The 24,946-nt window shown below is 39.7% G+C and overlaps 9 protein-coding genes across 10 annotated transcripts; 8 read left to right on the top strand and 1 right to left on the bottom strand.

Moving 5' to 3' along the window:
• Positions 1–740: 740 nt before the first annotated feature.
• On the top strand, positions 741–7,916 carry LOC108117527 (protein chiffon). Its single transcript, XM_017230236.2, is given in 4 exon segments — positions 741–1,056; positions 1,528–4,752; positions 4,754–6,569; positions 7,712–7,916. Coding segments are annotated over 3 exon segments (5,130 nt in total). The 5' UTR covers positions 741–1,056; positions 1,528–1,546; the 3' UTR covers positions 7,820–7,916.
• Positions 7,917–7,938: 22 nt separating this feature from the next.
• Positions 7,939–8,413, top strand: LOC108117699. Its single transcript, XM_017230552.2, has 2 exons — positions 7,939–8,110; positions 8,256–8,413. Exons 1-2 carry the CDS (start codon positions 7,939–7,941, stop codon positions 8,411–8,413), a joined length of 330 nt encoding a protein of 109 aa, XP_017086041.1.
• Positions 8,414–8,419: 6 nt separating this feature from the next.
• On the top strand, positions 8,420–10,619 carry LOC108117819. Its single transcript, XM_017230394.2, has one exon. It carries the CDS (start codon positions 8,788–8,790, stop codon positions 10,582–10,584), a length of 1,797 nt encoding a protein of 598 aa, XP_017085883.2. The 5' UTR covers positions 8,420–8,787; the 3' UTR covers positions 10,585–10,619.
• A 22-nt stretch (positions 10,620–10,641) lies between these two features.
• Positions 10,642–13,091, top strand: LOC108117905 (uncharacterized protein CG42266). 2 transcript variants are annotated; one of them, XM_017230553.2, is made up of 9 exons: positions 10,643–11,144; positions 11,208–11,363; positions 11,486–11,572; positions 11,639–11,656; positions 11,716–11,742; positions 11,798–11,830; positions 11,903–12,296; positions 12,355–12,622; positions 12,696–12,810. In XM_017230553.2, the coding sequence occupies exons 1-9, from the start codon at positions 10,732–10,734 to the stop codon at positions 12,701–12,703; spliced, it is 1,404 nt and encodes a 467-aa protein (XP_017086042.2). In that variant the 5' UTR covers positions 10,643–10,731; the 3' UTR covers positions 12,704–12,810. The 2 variants fall into 2 exon arrangements, with proteins under 2 accessions (XP_017085975.2, XP_017086042.2); XM_017230486.2 differs by having other exon boundaries at positions 10,642–11,144; positions 12,355–13,091.
• A 146-nt stretch (positions 13,092–13,237) lies between these two features.
• LOC108102760 lies at positions 13,238–14,988 on the top strand. The gene is made up of 2 exons (XM_017207957.2): positions 13,238–13,544; positions 13,609–14,988. The coding sequence occupies exons 1-2, from the start codon at positions 13,238–13,240 to the stop codon at positions 14,934–14,936; spliced, it is 1,635 nt and encodes a 544-aa protein (XP_017063446.2). The 3' UTR covers positions 14,937–14,988.
• A 1,197-nt stretch (positions 14,989–16,185) lies between these two features.
• Positions 16,186–18,204, top strand: LOC121530064. Its single transcript, XM_041818460.1, has one exon. It carries the CDS (start codon positions 16,186–16,188, stop codon positions 18,202–18,204), a length of 2,019 nt encoding a protein of 672 aa, XP_041674394.1.
• Positions 18,029–20,610, top strand: LOC108102843 (muscle M-line assembly protein unc-89). The gene is made up of 2 exons (XM_017208076.2): positions 18,029–18,890; positions 18,962–20,610. Exons 1-2 carry the CDS (start codon positions 18,850–18,852, stop codon positions 20,490–20,492), a joined length of 1,572 nt encoding a protein of 523 aa, XP_017063565.2. The 5' UTR covers positions 18,029–18,849; the 3' UTR covers positions 20,493–20,610.
• A 900-nt stretch (positions 20,611–21,510) lies between these two features.
• On the top strand, positions 21,511–22,658 carry LOC108102913 (39S ribosomal protein L4, mitochondrial). Its single transcript, XM_017208197.2, has 2 exons — positions 21,511–22,263; positions 22,347–22,658. Exons 1-2 carry the CDS (start codon positions 21,593–21,595, stop codon positions 22,564–22,566), a joined length of 891 nt encoding a protein of 296 aa, XP_017063686.2. The 5' UTR covers positions 21,511–21,592; the 3' UTR covers positions 22,567–22,658.
• A 176-nt stretch (positions 22,659–22,834) lies between these two features.
• LOC108102974 (NIF3-like protein 1) lies at positions 22,835–23,843 on the bottom strand. The gene has a single exon (XM_017208321.2). The coding sequence runs from the start codon at positions 23,724–23,726 to the stop codon at positions 22,854–22,856; it is 873 nt and encodes a 290-aa protein (XP_017063810.2). The 5' UTR covers positions 23,727–23,843; the 3' UTR covers positions 22,835–22,853.
• Between the last annotated feature and the right edge of the window lie 1,103 nt (positions 23,844–24,946).

Genomic DNA, 24,946 nt, shown 5'->3' with positions numbered 1-24,946 from the left:
TTTGTGTACCCGTCCTCCTTTTCTTATTTTCCTTTGTTGTTGTTGCTGCTGCTGCTGCTTTAGGGTTGCCACTAGGGTCTCTCGCGTTTTGCTTTGCGTCAACGCTTCGTGTTGTAATGGCGAATATAAAGTGGGGGCTGCTGAAAAAGTGCCAGCGCAGCGTGGTGATGTGCTCGTTTTTCAGGTTATATTAACGCCCGTCGCTATATATACATATATTGGTTGTTGAGCAGATAATTTATTTAAAAGTATTTACGAGTGGGTGAGTGCTCAGCGCAACAAGGTTGCCGGACTAATTGCGATTCTGAGTTTGATATCGGTCATCGCTCATTATGCCTATGTCAGCTCATTCGCATTGTTTTTTTTAAATATAAATAAACAAAGACAAAATATATGAGTGTGATAAACAATAAAATTTCTCAAGAGAGTAAGGGACATGCACGATAAAATATAAGATTAATCCAAAATTTTGAGAAATGGCATACAATACAATTATTTTATAAACAAATAAAATAGACGTAGAACTTTTATTATATCACCATGAAGCACACATATGTAGTGAGTAATTAACAATTACAAACACCAATCATCAGTTTTAAAATTCTCACAACTGAACATGTGTTTGTTTTTACCCTTCAAAAAAGATAAATAAAACTGGTTTTAATCGAATGCAGCTTCAGAATGTACATAGCATTTATGTCACCTCTAATCTTCCATCGAGTTGGCAACGCCTAGCTGATTTCAGTCGACCTGGCAACTCGGCCAGGTCCTTCTTCTTCTTCCACCCGCTTGGGTTGTGATTCTGTAGTCCCATTTTAGTTTGGAATTAAAATAAATTAACTCACACTCAATACTCGATGGCCTTTTAGGCAATACATACCGAAATGCATTCGAATGCAGTTATTGATTTGATATGTGTGTATCCGAATGGCAAATTGCATAACACACATCGCGACGCCCACAAGGAGTTAGAAGAAGAAGAAGAATCACCACCAGGAGAAGGATTTCAGGCAGTGATTTATTTATTTTTTTCGTGACAAATAAGCTGTAAATGCGGTTGGTGTTGGTTTCCTAGCTACAGTCGAATTTCAAATAATGTAACTTCTATAATTTTGAAGTTTTAATTTGCAGCTTTTAACTGGTACGACTCCACTTCAACTAGATTTGGAGGGAAAATTATTTTCCACTGTTTTTTTTTATTGTTTTTTAATAATAAAAAAGATTTTGCGACTTGATGTATTTAGAAAATGTTTCGATGCAATATAAAATATTTATGAATTCATTCAAATTTTTTCCTGATTTTTAGAATTACTTTTTAAAATTTCATATATTTATTATCCGAATCCATTTTTATTATTAGTTTACCGATTTCTTATAATCTCCATTAGTTCCATATATAACAATTTAACATATTCCTTTTTATTTATTGAAGTTCGACTGTAGGTCAATCCCTTAAAAAAAAACTTGTAATTAATAGCGTTTCCCCCACCCTCTTTTTCTCTTTAATTCTGGGTCCTTTGGCTGCAGCTAACTTGCGCCAGAAGGTATGCAACCGCAGTCGGACAAACAAAGCGCCAGCAGACTCGCAACAACAACTAGCCACTCAACAGCAGCAAATTCCGCAGCAGCAGGCACTCCTCCAAAAGTAAAGGTCATCAAAAGCAAACGCCCCCTGTGCCACTTTAAGTTTTACCTGGACATATGCGATCATCAGCTTGCCAAACGCATTGAGTCCGATATCAAAGCTTTGGGCGGACATCTCGAGTTCTTCCTAAGCGACAATATCACTCACTTTATCACCGATAAGCCGGAAGCTAATACCGGAACTCCCGGAACACCAGGCACACCCAATACACCAACCAGTCACTATCAACAGGATGATGTTTCAGCAAGGAAACCAAATCAGAGGCAATCAAGGGCGGATGCTATACTGAGTCGTGTGCGTAGGAGCACCGTTGGGGCGGCAAGTATTAATACCACGCCCACGACATCCTTAAAACGAAGCTATACCATCTGGCAGACGGATTACGCCCAGCGCTTTATTAAACGCATCCAGACTGAGCTTAAGCAATACCTTGAGGGTAAGAAGGACTGTGGAGGAGGAGCATCATCGGCTAGCCCCCATCATATTCAGCTAAAAAAGCAGTATGTGAAGATCGAATCCGTCAAGCGTAATTATAGACCCTACTACCATCTTATTAAGCAGCCAGACGACTGGCCAAAAATTGACTTAAGCAGCGAAGACGGCGCCTTTCGACTACTAACCAAGTCGAAATCCAGGGAAAAAGAGCAGAGCATGACCCGCAAGACTTTGGGTTCACGTACGTCCCAAAAAGAGAAGCAACTAGCGGGGGAAGGAAAGCCTCCTCAGCATCCAGCTCTGCACCAGTTGAAAAAACAGACAGCAATACCGAACAGTCCGCGTTCTAACTGTCGAGAGGCCAAGGATTCGAGTGATAAACAAGGTGGAGTGTGTGAGATCTGCAAATTGGAGTACGATATTTTGAATATCCATTTGCAAAGCAAAGATCACGAACTATTTGCCAAGAATTCTGACAATTTTCTGGCTTTAGACACACTAATTCGTAGTTCAGCGAATGTGAATCAGTTCCTGGAGGAGGAGCCCGAAGAGAGTGAATTGGACATGGATGTGGATGAATCGTTGAGTAATGAGGAGTTGCAGAATCTCCGTCAGAGGCCCTCCCCAGCATTGCGCGAAAAATCCAAAAGGATAACTAAGGGAAAACATTCGTCGGAGAAATTTCAAGGTGGAACAGTTGCCTCACCTCAAACTCCCTCTCCTGGTGGAAAGAAGGTTCTGGGAAACTTACCCGGAAGTCTTTCGGAGCTTCAGCGACAGGAACATCCAACCACGGCTGCTGCAACGCCTACAACTACTTCGGGTCGTAGGAAAACGCTGAGCTCTGGTCTGTCACCTCCCATAAGAGCCATGTTACCACCTTCGTCGCTTTATAAGGTAGTGGAAACCAGGGAAGAATGTGTCACGCCCCCTAGAGGAAGAGGAAGGCCGCCCAGCCAAGTGGATTCGCCCTCCCTGATTGTCAAGTTCCAAAAGATTCGACAAACAGAGTTGCAACGACTAAATGGAGAGGCAGAGAACTTTATGTTCCCTAGAACTACAGTTCCAACAACGAGAAGCAGTAGTGAGTTACCCACAGATATCGATCGGCAAACGACTTCGGATGTAAGAGGCAGATATAGTATATCCTCTGCTAGCCTAGACACCAGCACCAGCGAGGCAGAGACAAAAGAATCTTCTGGATTGCCCACGTCTAGCATACGGAAGCGGGCTCAAGCGGTGGGAAGACGAAGAAAAGTAGGAGGAGGAGCAGCAAAGCAGGAGCCACTCCAACGCCAATTATCCACGGGGAGCAGTAGCAGCAATAGCAACCAGCAGCGCTTTCCGAGCGCCCCCATCCAGCCAGAAGAAGAGCTTAGACCGCAGCCACAGCCGCAGCTGAAGAATAAAATAAAGCAGGAGTTAGTGGTGGCCACCAGGAAAAGCAGTCGCACAGCTACGGCCATTGTAACAGCAGCCACAGCCAGCAGTCATCAGCAGCAACAGCTAAGGCAGACAACCAGCCGGAAAATAGCGAATAAACTGGAGGATCGGATGGGGGAATCAGAAAAGCCTAAAAAAAAAATAAAGAAAGAAGTAATCGAAGTAGAGGAAGTAAAGGAGTTGAAGGATCTAGGAGACCTATTAGATAACGAACTAGAAGAGGCCTTAGACAGCAGTTTGTCCACTAGCAGCGATGAGGATTATATAGCTGGCAGCCGGCGTAGAACCACGGCAAGCCAACGCAAATCCTTGGATACTCGTGAACAGAGGGCTGCTAGGAGGCTGTCTAGATTAACCATAAACCGTAGTGCCGGGGAGCTGGAAACACCAGAAGTCAAAACCTCACCGTCTAGAAAGAGTCATGGAAAGAGTCAAAAGCCTTTGAGTCCCACAAAAAACAAAGTGAAACAAGCAAAGGTAACGCCACCAGCTATGGATTTGTTCTTCGATTGCAGCAAAAGTGAAAGACTACAAGAAATGCAGTATACCTTCGAGTCCCTGCCAAGTAGAGAGTTGTGGAATCAGGTGTTTGTGCGACAGGATGCCGGTGAAGAGAACTACTACACGTACTACGGTAGTACTAACTATAGGAAGCTTCCCTACGAAATGGGTCCCATACCCATGGCCAGAACATTGCCAGCACACAGTTGTGCTTTATGCCGAGAGGCAAACGATGGAAAGCAAGAAAAGCAAGCCGAGTTGAAGCAGGAAGATCACAAACCTGTTTCGAAAAGGGAAATTAAAAAGGAGGAAGAAGCCCAGTCCTCCTCCTCCGCAACGTACAAGAACAAAAAGCTGCACCTCCTCCAGCGTTATCAGCAGGAACAGGAGCAACTCCAACAGTTGGAGGGTAATTCCCTGGCCACTGCCATAGCCAAATGTGATAGCAAGGCCAGCACCCCAGAACTATTGGAAAGAGAGTTTGCCTCGGGATCTTTGGGAGATAGAGTGCAGCTGATAGAGAGAGTAAGGAGTACCTCCAGTTCCAGTTGCAGCAACAGTCAGCGAAGTGGAATAACCTGCAGGAATAAACAGCTCGCGCGAATTGCCGAATTACCACCTAGAAAATCTCCCCGAGAACATGCTTCTACTTTAGCTTTGGTCAGTTGCATTATACGGCAGCGACAGGACTCCCAAAGCAAAACCAATTCCGAAGCAGAAGAGCCTCCTCCCTGCGATTGCTCCAAAGCTAAAAACTCCAATAAAACAGGAACCAGTGGCACCTTCATCGCCACGAACTACTCGTTCCCAAGCTGCCACTCCTGTCGAGGAACTTCGATTTGCCACCGAGATTAGCGAGACTGTGAAGAGAATGAGACGTGGACAGAACAAATATGATCATTCTCCACCAGCCCCAGCTCCGAATCCTACACCGCAGACATCTTCACCATCAAGAAGTCGTCGCCTGACACCTGCTGTACGAAATATGGGCGAGAATTTTTTGCGTCGTTTGGAATTCTCAACCAGGGAATCCTCAGCGAGTGCCCTGTTGGGCAAGCGTAATAGAAGAGTGGTCCGTTCAGGAGCCGGATCAGTGCGTCCTAATACACAACAAGCTCCCGGAATGGGTGCCTTTCGCGGAGTTCGCAAATTGCCCAGCAAGAAGGGTCTGCTCGAATACGAGATGGAACCGAGTGCGCTCAAAGCTCTTGATCAAGCCAGTCAGTATTGCAATCCAGGTTTCATTGCCTGGCAGTTGGACAAGTATCTGGAGCTAGCTGGCAAAGAGTATGATTTGGACGAAAGCGAACTGTCAGCGGAGAAGGAGCCGGAAGAGGGAAAACAAATGATTGTCAACACCCCACAGACTCCACCACCAACTGATTGCTTCACAAGCGAGTTTGACCTGTGTGATTTAATTTTGGGGAGCGCTGGAAGTGGCGATGATGAGGAAGATTTGGCCAGAGGAAACCAAACGAGCTCCGGTCGACGAATAAACAATCTTAGTCTATATGCAAGTTATTATAGAAAGAAAAAGAGCCTGAAATCAAATCGTACGGGTTGGCCAAAAGCTCAGAGAAGGCGAAATGCAGGTGGACTAGGTAGTCGATCTTTGCCTGATGAGCGAATTAGTTTCCAGAAAATAGGTTTGGCTGAACCTCACCCAATAAAGCAAGAGCCTATGGAAACGGAGGAGGAGCAAACCACCACAACCACAACTACTACGTCTTCTGCGACAAGGGAGAAACTTCTAAGCAAAGAAGATGAAGACGATGAAGGAGGCGGTGGCGACATCCCAGGCGGAGGTGATGGCGATATATCGCCTGCTGATGATAGACATGATTCCAGACAGGAAGCAGCTATGACTCCACCAGCGACAGATATAGATGAACAGGTTGAACCGGAAGTCGATGAAATGGAAAGTCTACCCGAAGAAGATGAAACCATGGCGGATTCTGTAGATCAACAGCAAGATGATGAGGCGGAAATCGAAGCCACTGATGCGGATGTCGAGGAGGAGGAAGAAGAGGAGGACGAAGATGTGTTTGAAGATGCCTTCGAAGAGCAGGAAATGGGCAAGAAAACGGAGCCGCCGGAAAAGCGAGCACGGATACCTGCCATATCCGTAACCACGCCACCTGACGAGCACTTAACGCAGGGCAAGAAACTCATGCTCACCCTGCACAATGGTCAAAGACTTCACCCTACCTCCACTCCAACTACCGTGCAAGTTCAACAGCAGCAGAGGAGAACTCCCCAGCTGAACGGAAGCCTAGGCAGCTGCATTTCGCCAAGTGAGAAACTGGGAGACAATTCTGACATCTTCACCGTTTCTTCGGATGGACTGGATACCGATCTGGATCTGAGCAACACCCAGGCGGGCGATTCCCACGAACATTGTCCACACCAGACGACGCCTAAGCGGAAGTTCGACATCTCCAAGTATGCACCACCAAATAATGGAAAAGCGGCTAGCAGTTGTGCCGCCGAAGCGGCGACAGCTGCCGTGAAATCCCTGGCCATCTCGCAGTTCCTCAAGAAGGAGGTGCGTGTCACCTGCCGTCGGCTAAGGGCACCATTCCGACGATTTCGTTACCGCCGCTAAGCACCCTCGGTCATCATTATCATCATCCAGATCAAGAAACGCATCATTTAGCACCAATCACGTTTAGCTTTTAGTGTGTACAGAGCCGATGAGTAATAAGTTTCAGTTTGTAGGTATTTTTAGGCCACAAATCCCTCCAAAATCACGAAAGCAAACCTTATTTAATTCCATAATTTTCCAAATTAAATTTCTTATTACAATTTCGTATTTTTAGAGTTCAATGAATAACTGTGTAATGCACTAGTTTGAAACCATCTTTTGAGACTAAACCACTGCCAAAATGGTGAACAGCGAAATGCATTATCATGTGATTTCAAAGAACTTCATTTGTGAAATCAATTTTGTCAAATACAATTGTGTTAGAAGAGCTAAACCAACCCATTAACTAAATGTAGCATAATTAAAAGTCACACACAAATCACACACGGAAATACGTACATAAGACTTAGTTTAATCTTAGTTTAGCTCAAATTCCCTTGCCCGTGAAAATCTTCTCATCATCAATTTCGGACTATTCCAAAAACTCTCATTTTCAATCTAGCTTTTAAGTAGTGAAGTTTCCATTTATCGTTTTTGTTTTTAACTGTGGAAATCACCAATTAAACTGTTTTCATTTTCTTAGCCATGTAATATTATTAAAGTGAACGCTCAAGCTATTTAAAAAAGGAAAAGTAAACTATGTAACAGAGATAATTTAAATTTAAACAAAAAAACCAAAAGCAAATTGTAAAAATATTAAAACAAAGAGTAAATTAAATTAAATATTCAATTAAACATACATAAAAGCTTTGAATTTATTGAACGCATATCGAAAGGGTCGAAATTCTTATGGCTAGTTTTTAATAAAATTTAAATTTTATACGTATTTTTATTCTTTTTTCCATCTTTTAATTATTTTTGGAATTTTCAAGTTTTACGAGCCGAACCGAAGGTTTTTTTGGAACATTTCTAGTCAAAATAATATTCAATTTAGGTCATGCAATCCCAATTCATGCCATCCATGCATATCACATACCCACAATCCAGCATCCTCATTTCCCTGCTAATGGCCACTTCTTTGATCCGATCCCATCCCAATTTAGACTTGCGCAAACTCATCAAATATGAGGAACGTCTGGCGGAGAACACAAAGGAGGACAATTTCAACGGCCTGCATAAACGCGGCACCGTCAGCTCGCGTGCCAAATTAAGTGGCGAGAAAGATAAGGAGAATGCGCCTCCATCGTGTTCTTGTCCATCTGCCAAGGAGAAGGAGCCCAAGACTGACAAGAATGATGACCAGCAGCTGCGTTCCGATGCCGGTGCTGGGATGGCGGATTTAGCACGGCTTTTTAAGGAGAAACTCTTGATGGATGCATCTGTTCCTCCATCGGTGGCTAAGGACATAGTTTTTGCACAACCTCAGTCAAACGGGAACCGCCGCGGTCGCAGCAAGACTCGCCAGGGAAAGGAACCCCCAACATCCAGTGGTGAATCGGAAGGTAATGAAGACCGTCCTAGAATGCAACGTCGCCGACGAAGCAAGTCTCACCCACGCGCTGCTGGTAGGCATGGATCTTCATTAGGTAAATATTCGATATAAAATGATTTAACTAAATCTTATATTTTCATTCTTTCCTCGTAAAGTGCGCCGTCGTGACAAATCCAGGCACTGTGATCCGGTGGCTTTATTTCAGTACTACCAGAAAGAGTGGGCCCATTTTCGCAGCCAGATCCCTGGAGAGAAAAACCATGTCAACGCCCGCTTTGGAGACCGCCGCAAGCCAATTGATTCGAAGAAGTGAAGATATATTTCCATTGCTACCGTTTTTCTAAAAGCCCATACTTCTAACGATTCCACTTTTCAACTGCAGTCATTATTCACATATATTTACATTTGTATCCATTCTTATTTTTATTAAAAAAAAAAAACTTCAGAAGTCGAATAAAATACAAATTTAAAATGTGTGCTTAAAAAAATTCATAAAACTTAAACTAATTAGGTAACAAAATAAACTCATTCACTGGCATCTTTAACTTGGCGTAAAATCTAATAGATTTTTCTATCACAGAAAATACAATCTATTTTTTATATAAGCTGTCAAAATTTTAAATTTGTAATTATAATTTTTATCTAAACACCCAGTTGAGAGGAATAGGTATTAAAGGACTTTCAGAAATGTTGGAGCGAGTCCGAAGACCCCAGTCGAGACTGGATCCCCAAATACCGATCCCAACAAGAACCACCACAATGCGACGGACCCGGCGAGTATGCGTTAATATCGAATCTAACGGTTCCGGGTCCTTAAGATCTAGAAGAAGACGTAGAAGGGAGTTACTAAATCCATACTTTGTGACCTACCCTCCAATATGTGGCCCCGTGCATCCATGCAACTTTCAATTCTTCCCTAATGAATGGCCTCACGGCTATGAAAATGTTTTTGATTCTCTTAGTCGTTTAAGCGCTGGTAACCAATGTGAATGTAATTCAGTTGAAGAAACCGAAAATACGTGTGGACCACAGGCTGTTCATGACTTTAAGGATATTATTATGGAATTGAATAGCTATTTGCAAGTGGAAAAGTTCAAGCAACTGGAAATGCATCAAGAGAGTACCAATACCGACGAGAGTAGTAAAACCTTTAACCCCCAGGCCTGCCAGCTCTCTGTCCTAACCGATATATTGTGTGAAACCATTGACCGATTAAATGACTATATAGACAAGCAACCTAAACAATCGGAGTGGCAGTCAGTTCAAAGCCCTATGGATTCGAGTAGGGGAGGAGTACCTCCCGTCGAGGTCTTACAGTTACCAATCCAACCGCTGATCGTACAACCTTTTCCTCCATATCCATCCTCTGCTTACTATCAGCCATCTAAATCAATTTTTCAAAATCAGCCCCATCTTGAGCGTTTGCCCTGGTTAAAGGAGCGGAAACGGAAACGTCTTCCTAAGCCTACTACCGTTATACACATGCAAAATCAGGAAAGCAGCACAGATGACTTACCAAAGATCTTAGAAGCAAACAACTCGGCATTAGGATGTGATAAGTACCCAGATTCGCCACACACCTATAAGCAATCTACCAAGGATGCTAGCACAACCATGTGGTGTTCTATGCAATGTTGCAAAAAAAGTTACGACACGGTCAATAATCCAAAACAATTGGGTATTAAACAGGAAAGCCTCTTAGAAAATCCAGAATTTTTCTATTCTTTGAGATCGACCGATGTCTTTCCGCCCCCTTATCTTAAGGCACCCCCACCAAGTATAAAATCAGAGGAAGATAGGGAAGATCAAGGCAAGTGTTACCATCCAACGGGGGAATCAATCTATGTCCTTAGCTCTCCCAAAACATCCAGTTACAGTTCCAATTGCGATTATCGCCATGAGGGGGGTAACCTTAGATATTCTTATATAGAAGAAGAGGAGGAGGAGGAACAGGTAGATGAGGATGACTGGTATCGAAGTGCGAGCAACAAATTAGCTGAATTGGAGGAAGAGCAGGACTACTTTAAGAAAATGGATAAACATACTGAAATGAAAACTAATGATCAAACCCTTCAGAGTGACCTTGAAACCAGCAGTGAAAACAGCTTTATAAATATTATAGCCACTTCCGATAAATCACTTAGCACCTCAGAACTCAATGATATAACAACCAGAGAACCCATTAAAATTGAAAGGATTTGCAAAAAGTCTTCTTTGAAACAGCGTATCGGGCTGAAAACTCGGGATCAAAAGGGAAATACTCTAAAGCCCCTCAATGTCATGTTTGAGAAAATTCAAAGTACGGCTGGAGTTCAGGTCCAACCACAAGTGAGATGCATTGGGACGGATCCAATATGCAAAGATTCGATTACCAGTATACCCAAGACCAGCAGAAATGTCCAGGACCTATTTAAGACTAGGAAAAAGAGCAGTCAGAAACGGACAATTAGTTCTGAATGCTTCCCGGGGAAATCCAAAAAGTAGTCATTCTGAAAATCCTCCAACAAGGGCAGCTTAAAGCAATCTGATATTATCTTATCAAAATTATCAGATTTTAAATTATTTTCATAAATTTTTCGGATCCCTATTCCACAAATCTTTTAGGAGTTTTGGTTAGGAAATGTCAGGGTGATGTTCTGTGAGCAGCCGACTCCAGAGCCGGAAAAAAACATCTGTCGCTGCAAGAACTGTGTACTCCGTCATTCCGATATTCTTCCCTGGCCAGAGCCGCTTGGATTGATGGCTGAACGTGATGGTGATAAAGAGGGTAACACCAGTCGACGAGTGTCGAACCGTACAATTCAGTCGGTGGATAGCGATATGTACCTGCGAGATGGCAATGAAAGGCAGCCTGATAACTACAAAACTCAATCCAGTAATCGCAACGAAGTTTTTTCAAATTATACCCCACGCCAAGGGGGCCTTTCTCCTATACTACATGGGGCCACATCTCCAATTTTCAATAAGAGCCATAGTCAAACGCGACTGACCACACAGCAACCAGCTCAGCCCCCTCAACCTACCATCCTTCTGATTGTGGTGAAGTAAGTGATATATATGACCGTACAAATATATGTATATATACTATATAAATAAGATTATTTCAGCAAAAACGATCCACCTCCATTTCAAGGAAATGGTTATCCGGGAGCAAGTCCTGGATACCAGGGTCATGGGCATGGGGGATATCAGGGCCAAGGATATATGGGGTATCAAGGTCCTGGACCTAGGGGATATCCAGGTCCGAGAGGAGGACCTCCTGGGTAAGATTAAATAATCTTAATTAGAAAAAATGTATGTAATAACTATTTATAAATATATTTTTTTGGAATTACATAAAAGTTCCCTCTGTATTTTCTATTCTATCTATTTCTTTATATTTTAGCAATTATTATCCACCATCCAGACCTGACTATGGAGCTGGGACCAGCGGGAGACCAAGACTTAACTATGACCCGAATCATGTTCGCTAGTAAGCCATTACCGATAACCATTCTTAAAATCTAAAACTAGTTTCATAATTCTCCTGTTCCCACAGCAATAGCCGTCGATATAGGTATTTACCACCTCTTAACTTTAATAACAAATAATAAAAAAAGTCCTTATGATCTACAGCGATGGCGTTCGAAATAGCCGAAATCGGTACAGTATTGTACTAACTCCTTAAATTTTAAATTTAACGTTTTTCTTTCTATAGATACCAGGATGAGTGGAGGGCACAGTCAAGACGGTAAAACTTTATGTTAATTTATTAGTTTTGATAAAATATTTTAATTATACAATTCTACGATCCATATTTTAGAAACTCAAATAATGTCTACGCCGACCAGTCGCGTATACCTCGTCAACCTGAACCCCAACGCAATTGCCGATGCCCCGCTCCCGAGATGTTTCAAAATAAAAGTCCGATTACTCCTCAAAACACTGATGATATCATCCCCGAACATCTTAATGAACACACCACTAAGAAGAGCAGGCAGCGCCTGATAGGCAGAGGATGCAATTGTCGAGGATCTAGCCCAATGGAAAATGATTTGAGACCTCCCAGAACTGAATTCGGAAATTCAGGAATAGACAGAAATAAAGATATAAACGCACATCCCAACAATATGGAATATTTTTCGAAAATTAAAAGCCCGGATATGCAGGAAGTAATTGTGACTGATGCCAAGAACAAGACATACAAATGCATACAAGTAAGCGATTGGATATTTTTAGTAAGATCTACAAATAACGCCCCTTTGCCTGTTACAGGTGCCCATTTGCATATCAACTGGAAAATTGGATACCTGTCGCTGTTGTAAATGTGCTTCCGCTTCGGAACCAGAGAAGGAAGAATCGTTCGCAGAGGAGGCGGAGTGTACCTGCAATCGTCAGGGTAAATGCACCTGTGTACCAAACAAAGCATTTCCCGAAAATCTCGGCTGCGAGTGCGATCTGACTAATTTGGAGCAAACTCTTCGAGACCTTATACCGAACACCGATTGCATATGCTACTTAAAGAAAAAACGACGCAGAAAACGTAAGAAGTGGGCTCCTAAAGTTTATTATGACCGGTTTGCCAATCCTCCTTTTGTCATTAATCCGAAACCCAGATGCCTAGAGTATGGCTGCAGCCCTTGCCGTTATCCTTACTGCAATTCTTGCTGCTGTGCACCGGTTCCAAAAAGCTGTTACACCTATGACTACGGCTGTGGAGGTTGTTGTAGGTAACATCTACAATATTAACAAAATTACACAACAAGTTGGAAGTCCACCGATTGCAGACTATCTTAGCGGATCCTCAATATATTGTCAGCTAATGACAGAAACCTTAAGAAGATTTTTCTGACATTATTTGACAATTTTTGAGAGAAAGCAAACGAAAACACTATTATATTCTTAATTGATCTGGATCATATTATGACTACACCTATTGATACATCTTAAACCTTAATAAACGGAAAAACATTTCGAATTAATGTTTATTATGACAAAATCTTTAAATTTACAAGTCTTTTAGCAAGAAATAAAATAACTTAAAATCCAAGTAATAACGCAAATTTATAAAATGAAGTTGCTTTTTTTTAACTGTCACTTTTAACCATCAATGTAACTGAGCCTCTGAGCGGGCGTTCCTGATTTCCGCTCCTTTAAGATGGCTGCCCTAAATAGAAGGCGTCGCACTGCCCAACAAATTCTCTTGCGACGAGCCTTGAGCAAAAGCGTTGGAAGAGACTGCCCTTCCATCGATTTCGTCCAGAACGAGGGTCCTCTGACCGGTGATCCGCAACAGCTCAAACGAATTCTGGAGAGATCGACGTCGAAATCAGTAAGAAAAGTGAATAAAATTTTGGTAGCAAATTCTTTAAGGATTTTAGGTGAGAGAAAAACGGCAGAGCAAAAGCAAGGATATGAGCTGCAAAAGAAGGATTCGCGGTCCTGGAGGAAATTAAAGCCAAGAGGTTGGTTTCGGAATATAAAAATGTTAGCCAACTTTAATTCCATTTTATTAATCCTTTTTCCCAGATGATAATCCAACAGTCAGCTGTCACAGTATTAAACTCAATACAGATTCCAGGGCCAGTTCACGATCTCGTCATAGTTCTACCACGTATCCTTCCACCTGGCAACTAAATATAAATAAAGCAAAGGAAGAACTTAAAAAAAATTCTAAGGGATCTCTGGACGAGATTATAAATTGTTCCATTCTTAATCGTACTCCATATGATCACAAGCTTAATACGCCTATTAAATCGGATAATTCTTGTCAATGCTATCCAAATAAGAAAGCAAGGAGAAGAGGAAAGAAAAAGAAATTAGCTTCCTTGATCCAACCTGCGACAATCAGTAAAAATTCACCTATGGAGGAGGGAAATTTCCAGAGAATAAGTTCCACAACGAACAGTAAAGATTGTGTGGAATTCAAGAAATTAAAACAACGGGTCTACAGCGGCGAGGAATTTAGTCCAGATCGGAGAATTTGTAAAACTGCATCAAAAACCAGTGGATACTCTAAGGTTTCCTTTAAGTGCAAAGAAAGCTGTCCTGGCTCATCCTATAAGGACTATGGCGGTTACAGTCCCTCGGAAACGGATATTGAAATGCAAGATGGACGTCTTCAAAAACTGCAAAGTAGATCTGAATATCTTAATAAAATAGAAAGGATAAGCAAACCTCCTCCAGGTGTAAGTAGCAAGTGGAGTCTTAAATTGCCGAGTAATACGGAAATGGAAAAATACATTGCCAGAGGTATACAGGAAAGATCTCCGGCGCAGCAACCTAAGAATGTAGATAAAGATCGAGGAATTCAAAGAAAGATATCCAAGTGTTATTGTACAAATGGGAAGGGAAAATTCAGCCAAATCAAAAGTGATAAAGCCGAAGATATATCAAGCAAGCGTAGTCTTAATTACAAAAGTGCCTCAACTGATGCTCTAATGGGTTCTCCAGTAGAAAGAGCAAGATATGAAAGAAATAGGGATAAATTATCTTCACAAACCAGCTTATTGTCCTCTGAACAATTTGTTAATCGCATTAATAATGCTGAGAGTGAAGAAAGTTTCAGCCAAAGCCAGCGTGAGACCCCAAGCTCACATCAAAACAAAGTTATCATTTGTAGAAGAAATCCTGAAAGTGGTTATCAAACCAATAAATATGCGTCTAAGCCATATCCTTACTATGACCAAAGAGCATACGCTTCAAATGATTCAATTGATATAAGAACAAGGCAGGAGGAGAGTCAAACCAATTACAAACAGATGGATAAAAGAGCCTATAATATCAAAGGATGCCGCTGCCCAAAATTTGAACCAGGTATTAATGTCCTATTAGTAATTAGCTTAAAAATAGACTAACTCAATCATTTTTTAAAACAGGTCGAACTCCAAAAAGCCCTTCTGATAGAGATCCTCAAGGTGTTGTACCAAGTACCAAAGTCACTCCTTTAGGATCTTCGAAAAGGGAAAACGGAAGGAAATCAGGACCGACAATCAATAATATTGGGGTCATGTATAGTCATAAATTTTCTGAAGCTATTACTCAGACATCTGAAACATTAATAACACCAAAAATCTACGGAAATTATATAGACTTTCAGGAAACGCCTTACATATCAACACCAACCAAGCTAGTTCAACCAGCTAACCAAAGGCAATCGAATTATGTGAGATCTTATATAGGAGCTCCAATTCAAGAAAATGTCAAGCAAGAAAAATTAAGCCAAGTCCCACATAGTAAAGTGCAGACTAAACGACAACATCCAAAATCTACGCACTTAATTCTGAAAGAATCCAATTCCTCTTTATTTGAATACCATGAAGATAATTACGGTCGAGCGGAAACCAATTTACATGAAGCTGTAGGGCATACAATAAGAAGAAATGAAGAAAATATCAGGGAAGAAAAATCAAATAAAATATTTTCAAAGTCCCAACAACCACGGCAAATGAATAATAAGTCTACGAAATTACCAAATCAAAACGGACATACCCAAGAACAAAGAATGGCAGAAACCATCTCTTTCCCCTGTCATTGAATCTTACGAAGAACAGTACTCTCTACCACAATCTACTTCTATAGAGCTTGTAGAGCAACGGAATGCTCCAAAAACTAAAAAGACAATTCGTACTGGAAAACGGAAAAGTTGTCGGTGCTACAGGTGCTGTAGTCGATGTTGCAGTCCTTGTTGTCCTCGAAAAAAATCAGTGAAAAAATCATCATCACCTTCTGGTAAGGATAAACAGGTGAAATCAAAAACATCAACTATTAATAATGACAATTGTGATGTCAGGGAAATATTAAATATTCTTCAAGCTACTGTGACTGGACTGGAAAAACAAATAAATATAAGAAAAGGATTTGAAATAAATAATAATGAAAAGTCGGCATATCAAGACGCCTATAAATATATTCAAAGTCCAACACAAAATGTTCCTTATCAGCAAGTAAACTCCCATTCGGAGAGAAATACAATACATAGACCTATGAGTACTTTTGGAAACCCAACGAGTTTATACCAAACTAGTCAAAGAGAACAATTTATGGGTGATATTCCCACGAATTATTATACGTATTCAAATTTAGCAAGTCCCTTTCCCTTGAATAATGAAGCCAATCCAAATAGTGTTCAAGCTTCAGAAAACATTTATCAGGACAACATGTTTCAAAGAAGACCTTGGCATGAAAATGTCTCCTCTAATAACGGCGCAAGCCCAGCCAGTGTCGATAGGCCAACGAATATACAGGTATATCAAAATAATGCTATTCATGCTGAAGCATCACCAAATGTATATAAAATCAACACAAACCAAAGGGAAGGCGCTGCCTGAAAATTACTCCATTAATAAGGACCCAACCTCACCCAATGTGGAGGAATTTTATAAGAACGAAGGAATATTTAGAAGAACCGAATTTCAAAATAATGCTAGTAATCCTCAAGCATCACTAAATGCATATCAAAATAACACAAATCAAAGTAGAGTTTTGCCTGAAAATTACTTTATTAAGAACGACCCAACCCCAGCCAATGTGGAGGTACGTTGTAAGGACGAAATAATATCTAGAAGATCCGAATATGATTACCCTATCGAAATAAGCGATCGAAAAAGCCAACCGTATGGAAACCAGGAATCCTTTAACGAATCCTCTAGTTATGCAAATCATACCCAAGTACACAGCACTTACCCCATTGATGATTATAACAATCAAAGCTTAAGACAATCCTTTAATCGACCATGTATAAATGCTCAGTGCAATATAAATAATCCTCAAATTGAAATCTTTCAAGGGAATGCTTTTGAAAGAAAACCAATTACCGATTCAGCTTATAGCCAGGGCTCAAAAGGAACAACCAATTCCGGAAGACAAAGTCATAGGGAAATGGTTGCCTTTCCAAATAGCGAAACAATCGACCCAGAAAGCTATACACTCAATGACAATAATGTGTCGAATATAGAAAGAAATGCTCAGGTGCCTTTACAAATCTGTGATAACTCAAATTGTCCACATTTGACCGGTCAATATTACCCTATGTCAAATAACTCTCAATCCTATCAAACAGAAATTGACTTTCCCGAGGCCAACCCTGATGGCGATTCCGTGTCGTGCAAAGGACCCGAATTTTGCCCATATAAAGGAATGTATAAGCCAGATGTTGGACCAAACAACCGAGGTGTAGTAACATTCCAAGACAGCGATAGACCCACACTTAGTAGAGACAGAAACCGTCAACAACCGGCCCAAAGGTCGTGGGAGAATCCAATTTACCCCATGTCGAAAAGAGTTATATCTTATCGAAAGATGAATGGCTTAACAAGATGCAATCCAGATTGTTATTGCAATCAAAAGGAAATCCCATTTCAAAAGGGTGGCACGGCCCATAATTATGATAATTTTGTCAGAAATCCATATTGTCCCGAAAATAATATAGTAAATGGTAATATAAACAGAACAGGTAGGTGTCGCAATCGAAACTGTCCAGAAAAAGAATCATTTCACAGCAACGGAAAATCATCATATCAACAAGATTTCGCCGAAGGTTCTGGAAGACAAGAGAACCCGAGTGAATGGGGTGGCCGATGTAGAACCAGAGAAAATTACAATTATTCGGAAAATAAATTATATTATAATGGACCTCTGAATCAGAGCATAAATCAGTCTTATCAAAACGTAGGGTCCCAATCAAACTACAATTTTAGTACAATGTTTCCCAATCAAGATGATAAAAGTCGAACAGGTCCTCGAATCACAGTAGTTAAATGTCATCAAAAATCTGAAGAAAAAGTCATAAAGTCGAACCCTAATAAAGAATCTTTTCAAGCTACTAGTGAGTGTGAGAGATTTCACAGATTTAGCAATAAAGAGAATATAAACAATAATTCAAGATTAATAAAGGGATGTATAAAACCAAGTCAAATGTATAAAAACCAACCCAACCTCATATATATAAAAATTCCGATAAAAACCAAACGTATGCGAAGCAAGATAGCATTGATGATTCCGCAAGACTATACCCAAAAATGCAAAAGGATGAAGCTGTGGCATATTCATATGCTAAACGACTTCCTAATCAAGGATTTGTTGCCAATAAAATCAATCGAAATAAGCAATCAGATAATGCTGTAAAAGCCTGCGTAAATCCCAAATGCATTGATAGATTAAAAAACTCGTCAAATAAGGAAAATTCGAGCAAGGATAGGCAGATTCCCGAAAAAAGTATGAGATTTGGGGATGAAGGATTTGAAAAAAATAAAGACCACATTTCTAAAGCTTGTGAAAATACAAACTGCTCTAAACGAAAATTCACAAATGGGGACCAAAATAAATATACAAGTAAAGCGGATAAATTGGGTTCTGAAAGAAAATATGTTAAGAAGTTATGTGAGCATCCCAAAAGTCCTGATAAAAAAAGCATACAGAGGACGAAAAATGAAAATGGATATAAGGCGAATAGCTCCCGTAAAATTAATTCTGAAAAACCACTATCAAAAGAAAAACCACAAAGCAAAAGAAGAGAAATGTATCAAAGAAAAACTCCAAAAGCTACAATGGAAAGCGATCCAATCTTTCAAACACAGAATCTAGAAAATAAGAACGTAGAATACGAAGAAGAGCCACAGCTATGCCCTGAAGATTGTTATAATCGCCAAACTAATCAGACTATCAAAAATACAAAGAAAATGGCTAATGATTTTCAAGTGTGTGATCACCCAAAGTACCAAGATAAGTTGAGAAAAGTTGCCAATAATACTAATTACGAAGAATCACCATATGAAAAAGAAGTGTGTGGGAACCTACATTGTCCAGATAAGGTACATAAAAATTGTGATCGGAATGAGAATAGATATATAAATAATTCTGATAGAGTATGTTCTCAAAGTAGACCATTAAAAAGGGATCGAGAGAGAAGTTCATATGACAAAATCTACGATTCCGATGATCTAGAATCGTGCATTTCTGATTGCCCTCATCATCACCGAGTTCTCTTTACCGATCTCCGTATATGTAAGAATAAACGAAAATATAATAGCCGCCAACGCAGTGGAAGATCAGATTTTTTCGTTGATGGTCACATTAGACCAAAGACCTGCAATACGTGCCAGAGATATGTTCCACTTGAAAGAGATCGTCAGGAAATCAATAAGTATTGTACTCCTTGTAATGCTAAAGAAAAAATAAAGACCAAATCCGAAAAAAGCTTAAAAGAGAGTAAAATCATCTGTTGCAGGCCTGGTAAATCAGCACCAATTTTTGTTAAAAACAGACATAATCCCCTAGTGACCGACCCCATTTTTAATAGCTATGATAAGCACATGTTGGAAAATTTCGAAAAATTCAAAGAAAAAAATAAACCTGCACAATGCATTGAGAAATGTCCATTCCCGGATTACTTTACTCAAAGCAAAGAAAATATCCCTGCGAGTGCATTATCCTCTGATTGTAGATGTGAAATAATACCTGAAGAATACAGTCCTCCGTGTGATTGTCAAAGTGTCGAATCTATAGAACATGAAGACAACAGAAAAACAAAATCCAAAATATCATTCTTCAGTTGTTGTACAAAATCACCTAAAGACGAAAGTAAATCAAAGCCCGAACTGCAGAAGGAAGAGAAAACTGAATCAAAGTCGAGTGGATTTAGCTGTTTAAAACGAAAGGAAAAAACTCCCCAAGACAATTCAAAGTCTGAAAAAAAAACTAAATCAAGTGGATTATCCTTTTTCAAAGAAAATGAGAAAAAAACCGCAGAAAATCCAAACGAGAAGAACTGTTCAAAATCGAAAGAATTTTCATGTTTCAAGCAAAAGGAAAGAAACCCAAAAGAGAAAGAGAAACAAAAAAACGCAACCCCATCAAAAAAGTCGACTGGATTTCTCTGTTTTAAAAAATCTGAAAAACGTCAAAAGGATGATAGGCCTAAATCGCAGGAAAAATCTTTCGGTGGTAAAAATGAAAAAATTAAAATGGAAGAAGGAAACCATAAATCGTCAAAAAGTAGTAGACTTTTTGGGTGGTGCAGAAAATCAAAAGCTGCTAAGGAGTCTAATCTAAAAACAGAGAAAGCTCCCTCAGCAACAGAATGCTCTTGTCCGCCTTCGGAAGATCAAGAGATTCCCGTGATTAATTCAGCAGTCCAATTCCGCTGTCCATGTGCACCCAAAGAAATCGACGATGGTGATGTCAAAGTCCTTTATGACTCCAGTTTCCGTTTCCAAAATGAAAGCTGTAGCTGTGGCGAAATTCCGAAAACCATATATTGCCACAGTGATGCTCAAACGCCTGGACAGGATACATCGGATTGGTATGCTTCATCGCATGCAGCTTCAACCACATCAAGGAGCCAGTTTGAGGAGCAGGAGATCAGTTACTGCCCATGTGCAAGCGCTAATGGGTTCTATAAAATTGTACGGTAGCTATGATTAAGATTTTCACCAAAAACTAGTTTTTGATCAAATTCTTAATCATAATTGCCAAAAATATGGTATTAAGACTTATGCAAAATTAATATTTTAATAAAAATAAAACTCACATCTTTGAAAAATGTTAAAAAATAATTAAAACTTTTTTGGTCTGAAGAATTTAAGTTTTTTATTTTTTAAAGGCTGTAAATTATTTCATTGATTTAAAATAACCGGAAACCCATTCTTGACCGAAGGAACCGAATCCACCAAATATTTGCCACTGGTGATGTTGGCCAAACCCACCATAGCCACCCTAGTGAAGTCGATGCTCTTGGCGGAAGCCCCACCAAATCCGATCTGGAGGCGCGTCGACGTAATGGCAAACATAACAACTAAACACAAAATCTGGAAATAAAATAAAATTTAAAGGTTATTTTATATATTATTGAAACGTTTTACCGGACTTACCAAAAACTTCATTTTTAATATTTTTGATCTCGATGCGATGTTCAAAAAATGTGAAGAATCTTTGAGACTGTATTTGCTACTGAGCTCCTTTCCGGATTGACTCGGTATTTATAGGATTCTTTTCCCTACCTAACAGTTGTACATGTGCTTTACCTGCGTAGAATTATTTCAAGAAAAAATCCTTGAAAGGAATACACATTAAAAAGAAATTATAGGACTCTTGTAGCTAAGTCTATTCTAATACCGGAAAGCAGGTAGTATAAAAACAAGTTCCTCCTTAAACCATAAGGGTCGCCATTTTGAATTCTCCTTTATCCTTTAACTCATACTGAAAACTCGTTCTCTATAAGCCCATTAATGTAGTTGAATTTTAATTAAGAAGCAAAATATCATCGATCGCGAATGACGGAAGTTTATTAATACACAAGCATAAATTAATATTTTACATTGAACAATAGCAGTTAAGCCCACCACCAATAAAAAATAAAATGTTTAATATATAAAAAAAAATATAGAATCTAAAATTCCACCTATCGATATCAATATTAAATTTGTCCGATATTATCGTTAATCGCTATCGGAAGTTGCTTGCCCTGCGAATGGAAGAGGAAAGATACTTATAGAAGAAGAGTTATGAAAACAGAATGTTGAAGAACATTTTAAATACATCCAGGCAGGTGCTTTATCCTGTAGCTAGGACGTTTAGTCGCAGCAGCATTCAGGGCAATGCCGATGCCGAATCTCCAACGGCAGTGTCCGCTCCACTGGCGACAAAGTTCCCATTGATTCTGACACAAGATTTTTCGGATTACTTGCCGGCAAGTAGAAGCACGGCTCGTCAAGCGTGGATCGAGAATACGGATGCTGTGGCGGAGCGGAAGGTCGGGCTAATAGAACTGCACCCAGATATTTTTGCCGCCCAGCCAAGGGTGGACATTATTCAGGAAAATGTGGAGTGGCAGCGTAAGTATCGTTATGTAAGCATGGCGCACACAAAAACCCGGGCGGAGGTGCGCGGTGGCGGTCGTAAACCATGGCCACAAAAGGGAGGAGGTCGTTCCCGACATGGTTCCCTACGATCTCCCATGCTCAAGGGCGGTGGAGTGGTTCACGGCCCCAGGTCACCCACAACCCACTTCTACATGCTGCCATTCTATAAAAGGGTACTGGGACTGACATCCACACTTAGTGTCAAGCTGGCTCAAGACGATCTGCACATCATCGAGAACGTGGACATACCCACTGGAGACGCAGAGTTCCTCAAGGATTTGATTGCTGAACGAAACTGGGGACCATCTGTCCTAATTGTGGACGAGTGAGTATTGCTAGATGGCATCTTAACATCTCTATTTTATATAGAGTTTTATTTATTTTATTTATTTATTTTCGCATTTTCAGAGACCACATGTTTCCTGCCAATATCTGTCAGGCCAGCGATGATCTGGGTTATGTCAACCTGATGCCATCATTTGGTCTGAATGTATATTCCATGCTTAAACACGACACACTGGTGCTAACAGTGGCTGCAGTGAAACATCTGGAGCAGCGGTTGCTTTACCAACTCCATCGCAATGATGCCGCCAGTAAGGGTGGAAAGTTCAAGCTGGATCAAGTCTAGACGTTAAGAGTGCTAAATCCTTTTGTTTTTCTGTAATCTTTATAAATGCCAGATAATGCATTGTAAAAAAGATAAAATTTTGGAATTCATCGAAGACTATTTATTTCTAATTTAAGCTGAAAGGCCTAAATGGATTAATTTAGGTTTAATAAATACTGAAGGGAATTTAAATATTTCAGTTTCTTTATTTTTCATAAAGAGGCAATATAAAAGTTTTTTTTTAATGTGTAACAAATCAACAGCTTGAACCGTATCAAAAACAACTTTCCAATTTCAAATGCTTTATTTTATTGAATATAGGCATCAACAAAAATATTTTTTTCCTTGTCTAAATTCTTTGCCACGGTGACCAAAGGATCCTTATCCTTATCAGATACCAGAATCTCACAAGTCCCCTTTAGACACTCCGCCAATTTAGGTGAGAACTGAGTAAGGAAACCCCTCTCAGAATTACTATGATTGCAGAGCAGCACGGTAGTGTTATTATGGGTAAACTCAAGTAGTTCGTGATGCGACATTTCGCCGGTGATAATGAGATCCGCACGGATTCCCTTTAGCAGTGATCCTCCCGAACCGGCACAAATGCCCACAGATTTGATCAGTGTGTTGGGCTGGTGGTTCACAGCTGAAGCAATTTGCACACTGTTTTTGATGTGTTTTTGCAAAGATTCCACTATCTGGGAGAGCTCCAATTCGGTTTCTATAAATCTGCCGGATCCTGTGCCCGGTGGAGCTCCCAACTCCGGTTCAAGAGGACGGATACTGATTATCCTATTCACAGCCTCTGATAGCCAATCATTCACGCCACCATTCGCCTTATCCCAGGCCGTATGGGGTGAATACAAAGCTATATCATTGGCCAAACAGGCGGCCACAACTCGTTCCTTCCAATGAGACTGAGTAATTCTAGTCAGCGGCTTAAAAATCGGCGGATGGTAACTGATTATTAGCTGCACATCCTTCTCCAAAGCCTCGTTTATCACAGGTTCGGTTAAATCATTAGTTAATAGTATTTTCGTGATTTGTTTTTCCCGGTGCGGTTCAATTAGGAGTCCCACGTTGTCCCACTTCTCAGCCCACGAAATTGGCGCAAAGTTTTCCAGCTCCTTGACCACAGTCGCCAGTTTTTGACCACTATAAGAGCTCATCCTTCTTAGCATGCCTTTCCGTCAACTTATTCAAATACTCAAAATATAATAAAAATATTTTAAGAATCGTGCGAAAATTACTTTTGCTAATCTTGGTGATGCCAACTTTTTTCCATTCGCTATTACGTTGTTGAGGTTACAGCTATGTCGTTACGTTGTTTGATTTGGCGCAGTTTTTAAAACGGGAAACAAAAAAATTAATTTGTATATTTCTTGTAATTTGATTTTATATCCTTTACATAACTAATAAATTACATTTAGTTTTTTTATTTTTCTTTATTTTTTTATTAAAACTATAACATGTAACATTACATTATTGCTGAAACCAAACTATTGCCTAAATTTTATTATTAGTCACTTAAATTATAGTTACGATAGTTAATTATAGTTAGTTCAATAAATTATTTTGAAATTAACGTTTTTTTCTTTTAATTTACCCAATAAAGCAAAAATAAAATTATTTAATATAAAGCAATGGGTTACGAAATTTGATGTAAAAAATATAAAAATATAAAATTATTTAATGTCACTTAAGCTTATTATTTGCGATTAGCCTAAAAACCCAAAGGTAACAAATAAATAACCCTTAATATGTAAACATCAATCGGAGTGTTAGCCTAGGTATTTATGTATATAATATTAAATAATTAAATTAAAGTCAAAGCCTGAAAGAATAGCTGCAAAGGCCGTTAAACTAAAAGTATTGTAATTCAAATTATTTTTAGAATTATTAGAATATTTTGCTAGATTTTTGATAACTTTTTAAAAATATAAATTGCAAAAAACCCTATTATTTTTCAAGAATTTCAGATAATTATAATGATTATACACTAATAAGCAGTGCTTTTCACTTTTTACTTTTCATGAACTGTAAAAATTCCAAAATAAGGGTTACGATTGGAGAATTCATGAAGCAAAATTTCCAAAGAAATTAAATGAACGCCGCTTTGGTTTTTTAGTACAAGAAATACCCCTCAAAAGGAGATGACAAACATTGGAAATCCCTTCAATTTTATAGTCATGATTTCGCTTAGCTAAAGTTTCTTGTTTAATGTATTCTTCTTTGAATAATATTATCAGTGAATGGTTGTAATAACCTTATTATTTCCGAAGCAATGCAGTATAGATTGATTAAATGTTTAAAAAACCCAAGAATTTCCCAAGAAATTCAGACGATTTTGTGATGGAATGTGAAGAACCGAAAAGGCGTGAAGACCAGGTAGATTTCTCTC

Source organism: Drosophila eugracilis, unplaced genomic scaffold, assembly GCF_018153835.1.
Source record: "Drosophila eugracilis isolate 14026-0451.02 unplaced genomic scaffold, ASM1815383v1 contig_1197, whole genome shotgun sequence".
NCBI lineage: Eukaryota > Metazoa > Arthropoda > Insecta > Diptera > Drosophilidae > Drosophila > Drosophila eugracilis.
This window is presented reverse-complemented; position numbering and strand designations above follow the sequence as displayed.

What these genes read in the sequence shown, in the direction of transcription:
- LOC108117699 (XM_017230552.2), top strand. Translation starts at nt 7,939, where the DNA reads ATGGCGGATTTAGCACGGCTTTTTAAGGAGAAACTCTTGATGGATGCA. An exon ending in ATCCAGTGGTGAATCGGAAG is followed by an intron (nt 8,111 to 8,255) that starts GTAATGAAGACC and finishes TTCCTCGTAAAG; the next exon opens with TGCGCCGTCGTGACAAATCC.
- LOC108117819 (XM_017230394.2), top strand. Translation starts at nt 8,788, where the DNA reads ATGTTGGAGCGAGTCCGAAGACCCCAGTCGAGACTGGATCCCCAAATA.
- LOC108117905 (XM_017230486.2), top strand. Translation starts at nt 10,732, where the DNA reads ATGTTCTGTGAGCAGCCGACTCCAGAGCCGGAAAAAAACATCTGTCGC. An exon ending in ATCCTTCTGATTGTGGTGAA is followed by an intron (nt 11,145 to 11,207) that starts GTAAGTGATATA and finishes AGATTATTTCAG; the next exon opens with CAAAAACGATCCACCTCCAT. An exon ending in CCGAGAGGAGGACCTCCTGG is followed by an intron (nt 11,364 to 11,485) that starts GTAAGATTAAAT and finishes TTTATATTTTAG; the next exon opens with CAATTATTATCCACCATCCA.
- LOC108102760 (XM_017207957.2), top strand. Translation starts at nt 13,238, where the DNA reads ATGGCTGCCCTAAATAGAAGGCGTCGCACTGCCCAACAAATTCTCTTG. An exon ending in GAGGAAATTAAAGCCAAGAG is followed by an intron (nt 13,545 to 13,608) that starts GTTGGTTTCGGA and finishes CCTTTTTCCCAG; the next exon opens with ATGATAATCCAACAGTCAGC.
- LOC121530064 (XM_041818460.1), top strand. Translation starts at nt 16,186, where the DNA reads ATGAAGCCAATCCAAATAGTGTTCAAGCTTCAGAAAACATTTATCAGG.
- LOC108102843 (XM_017208076.2), top strand. Translation starts at nt 18,850, where the DNA reads ATGAAAAAGAAGTGTGTGGGAACCTACATTGTCCAGATAAG. An exon ending in ACCTACATTGTCCAGATAAG is followed by an intron (nt 18,891 to 18,961) that starts GTACATAAAAAT and finishes TTCTCAAAGTAG; the next exon opens with ACCATTAAAAAGGGATCGAG.
- LOC108102913 (XM_017208197.2), top strand. Translation starts at nt 21,593, where the DNA reads ATGTTGAAGAACATTTTAAATACATCCAGGCAGGTGCTTTATCCTGTA. An exon ending in TCTGTCCTAATTGTGGACGA is followed by an intron (nt 22,264 to 22,346) that starts GTGAGTATTGCT and finishes TCGCATTTTCAG; the next exon opens with AGACCACATGTTTCCTGCCA.
- LOC108102974 (XM_017208321.2), bottom strand. Translation starts at nt 23,726, where the DNA reads ATGCTAAGAAGGATGAGCTCTTATAGTGGTCAAAAACTGGCGACTGTG.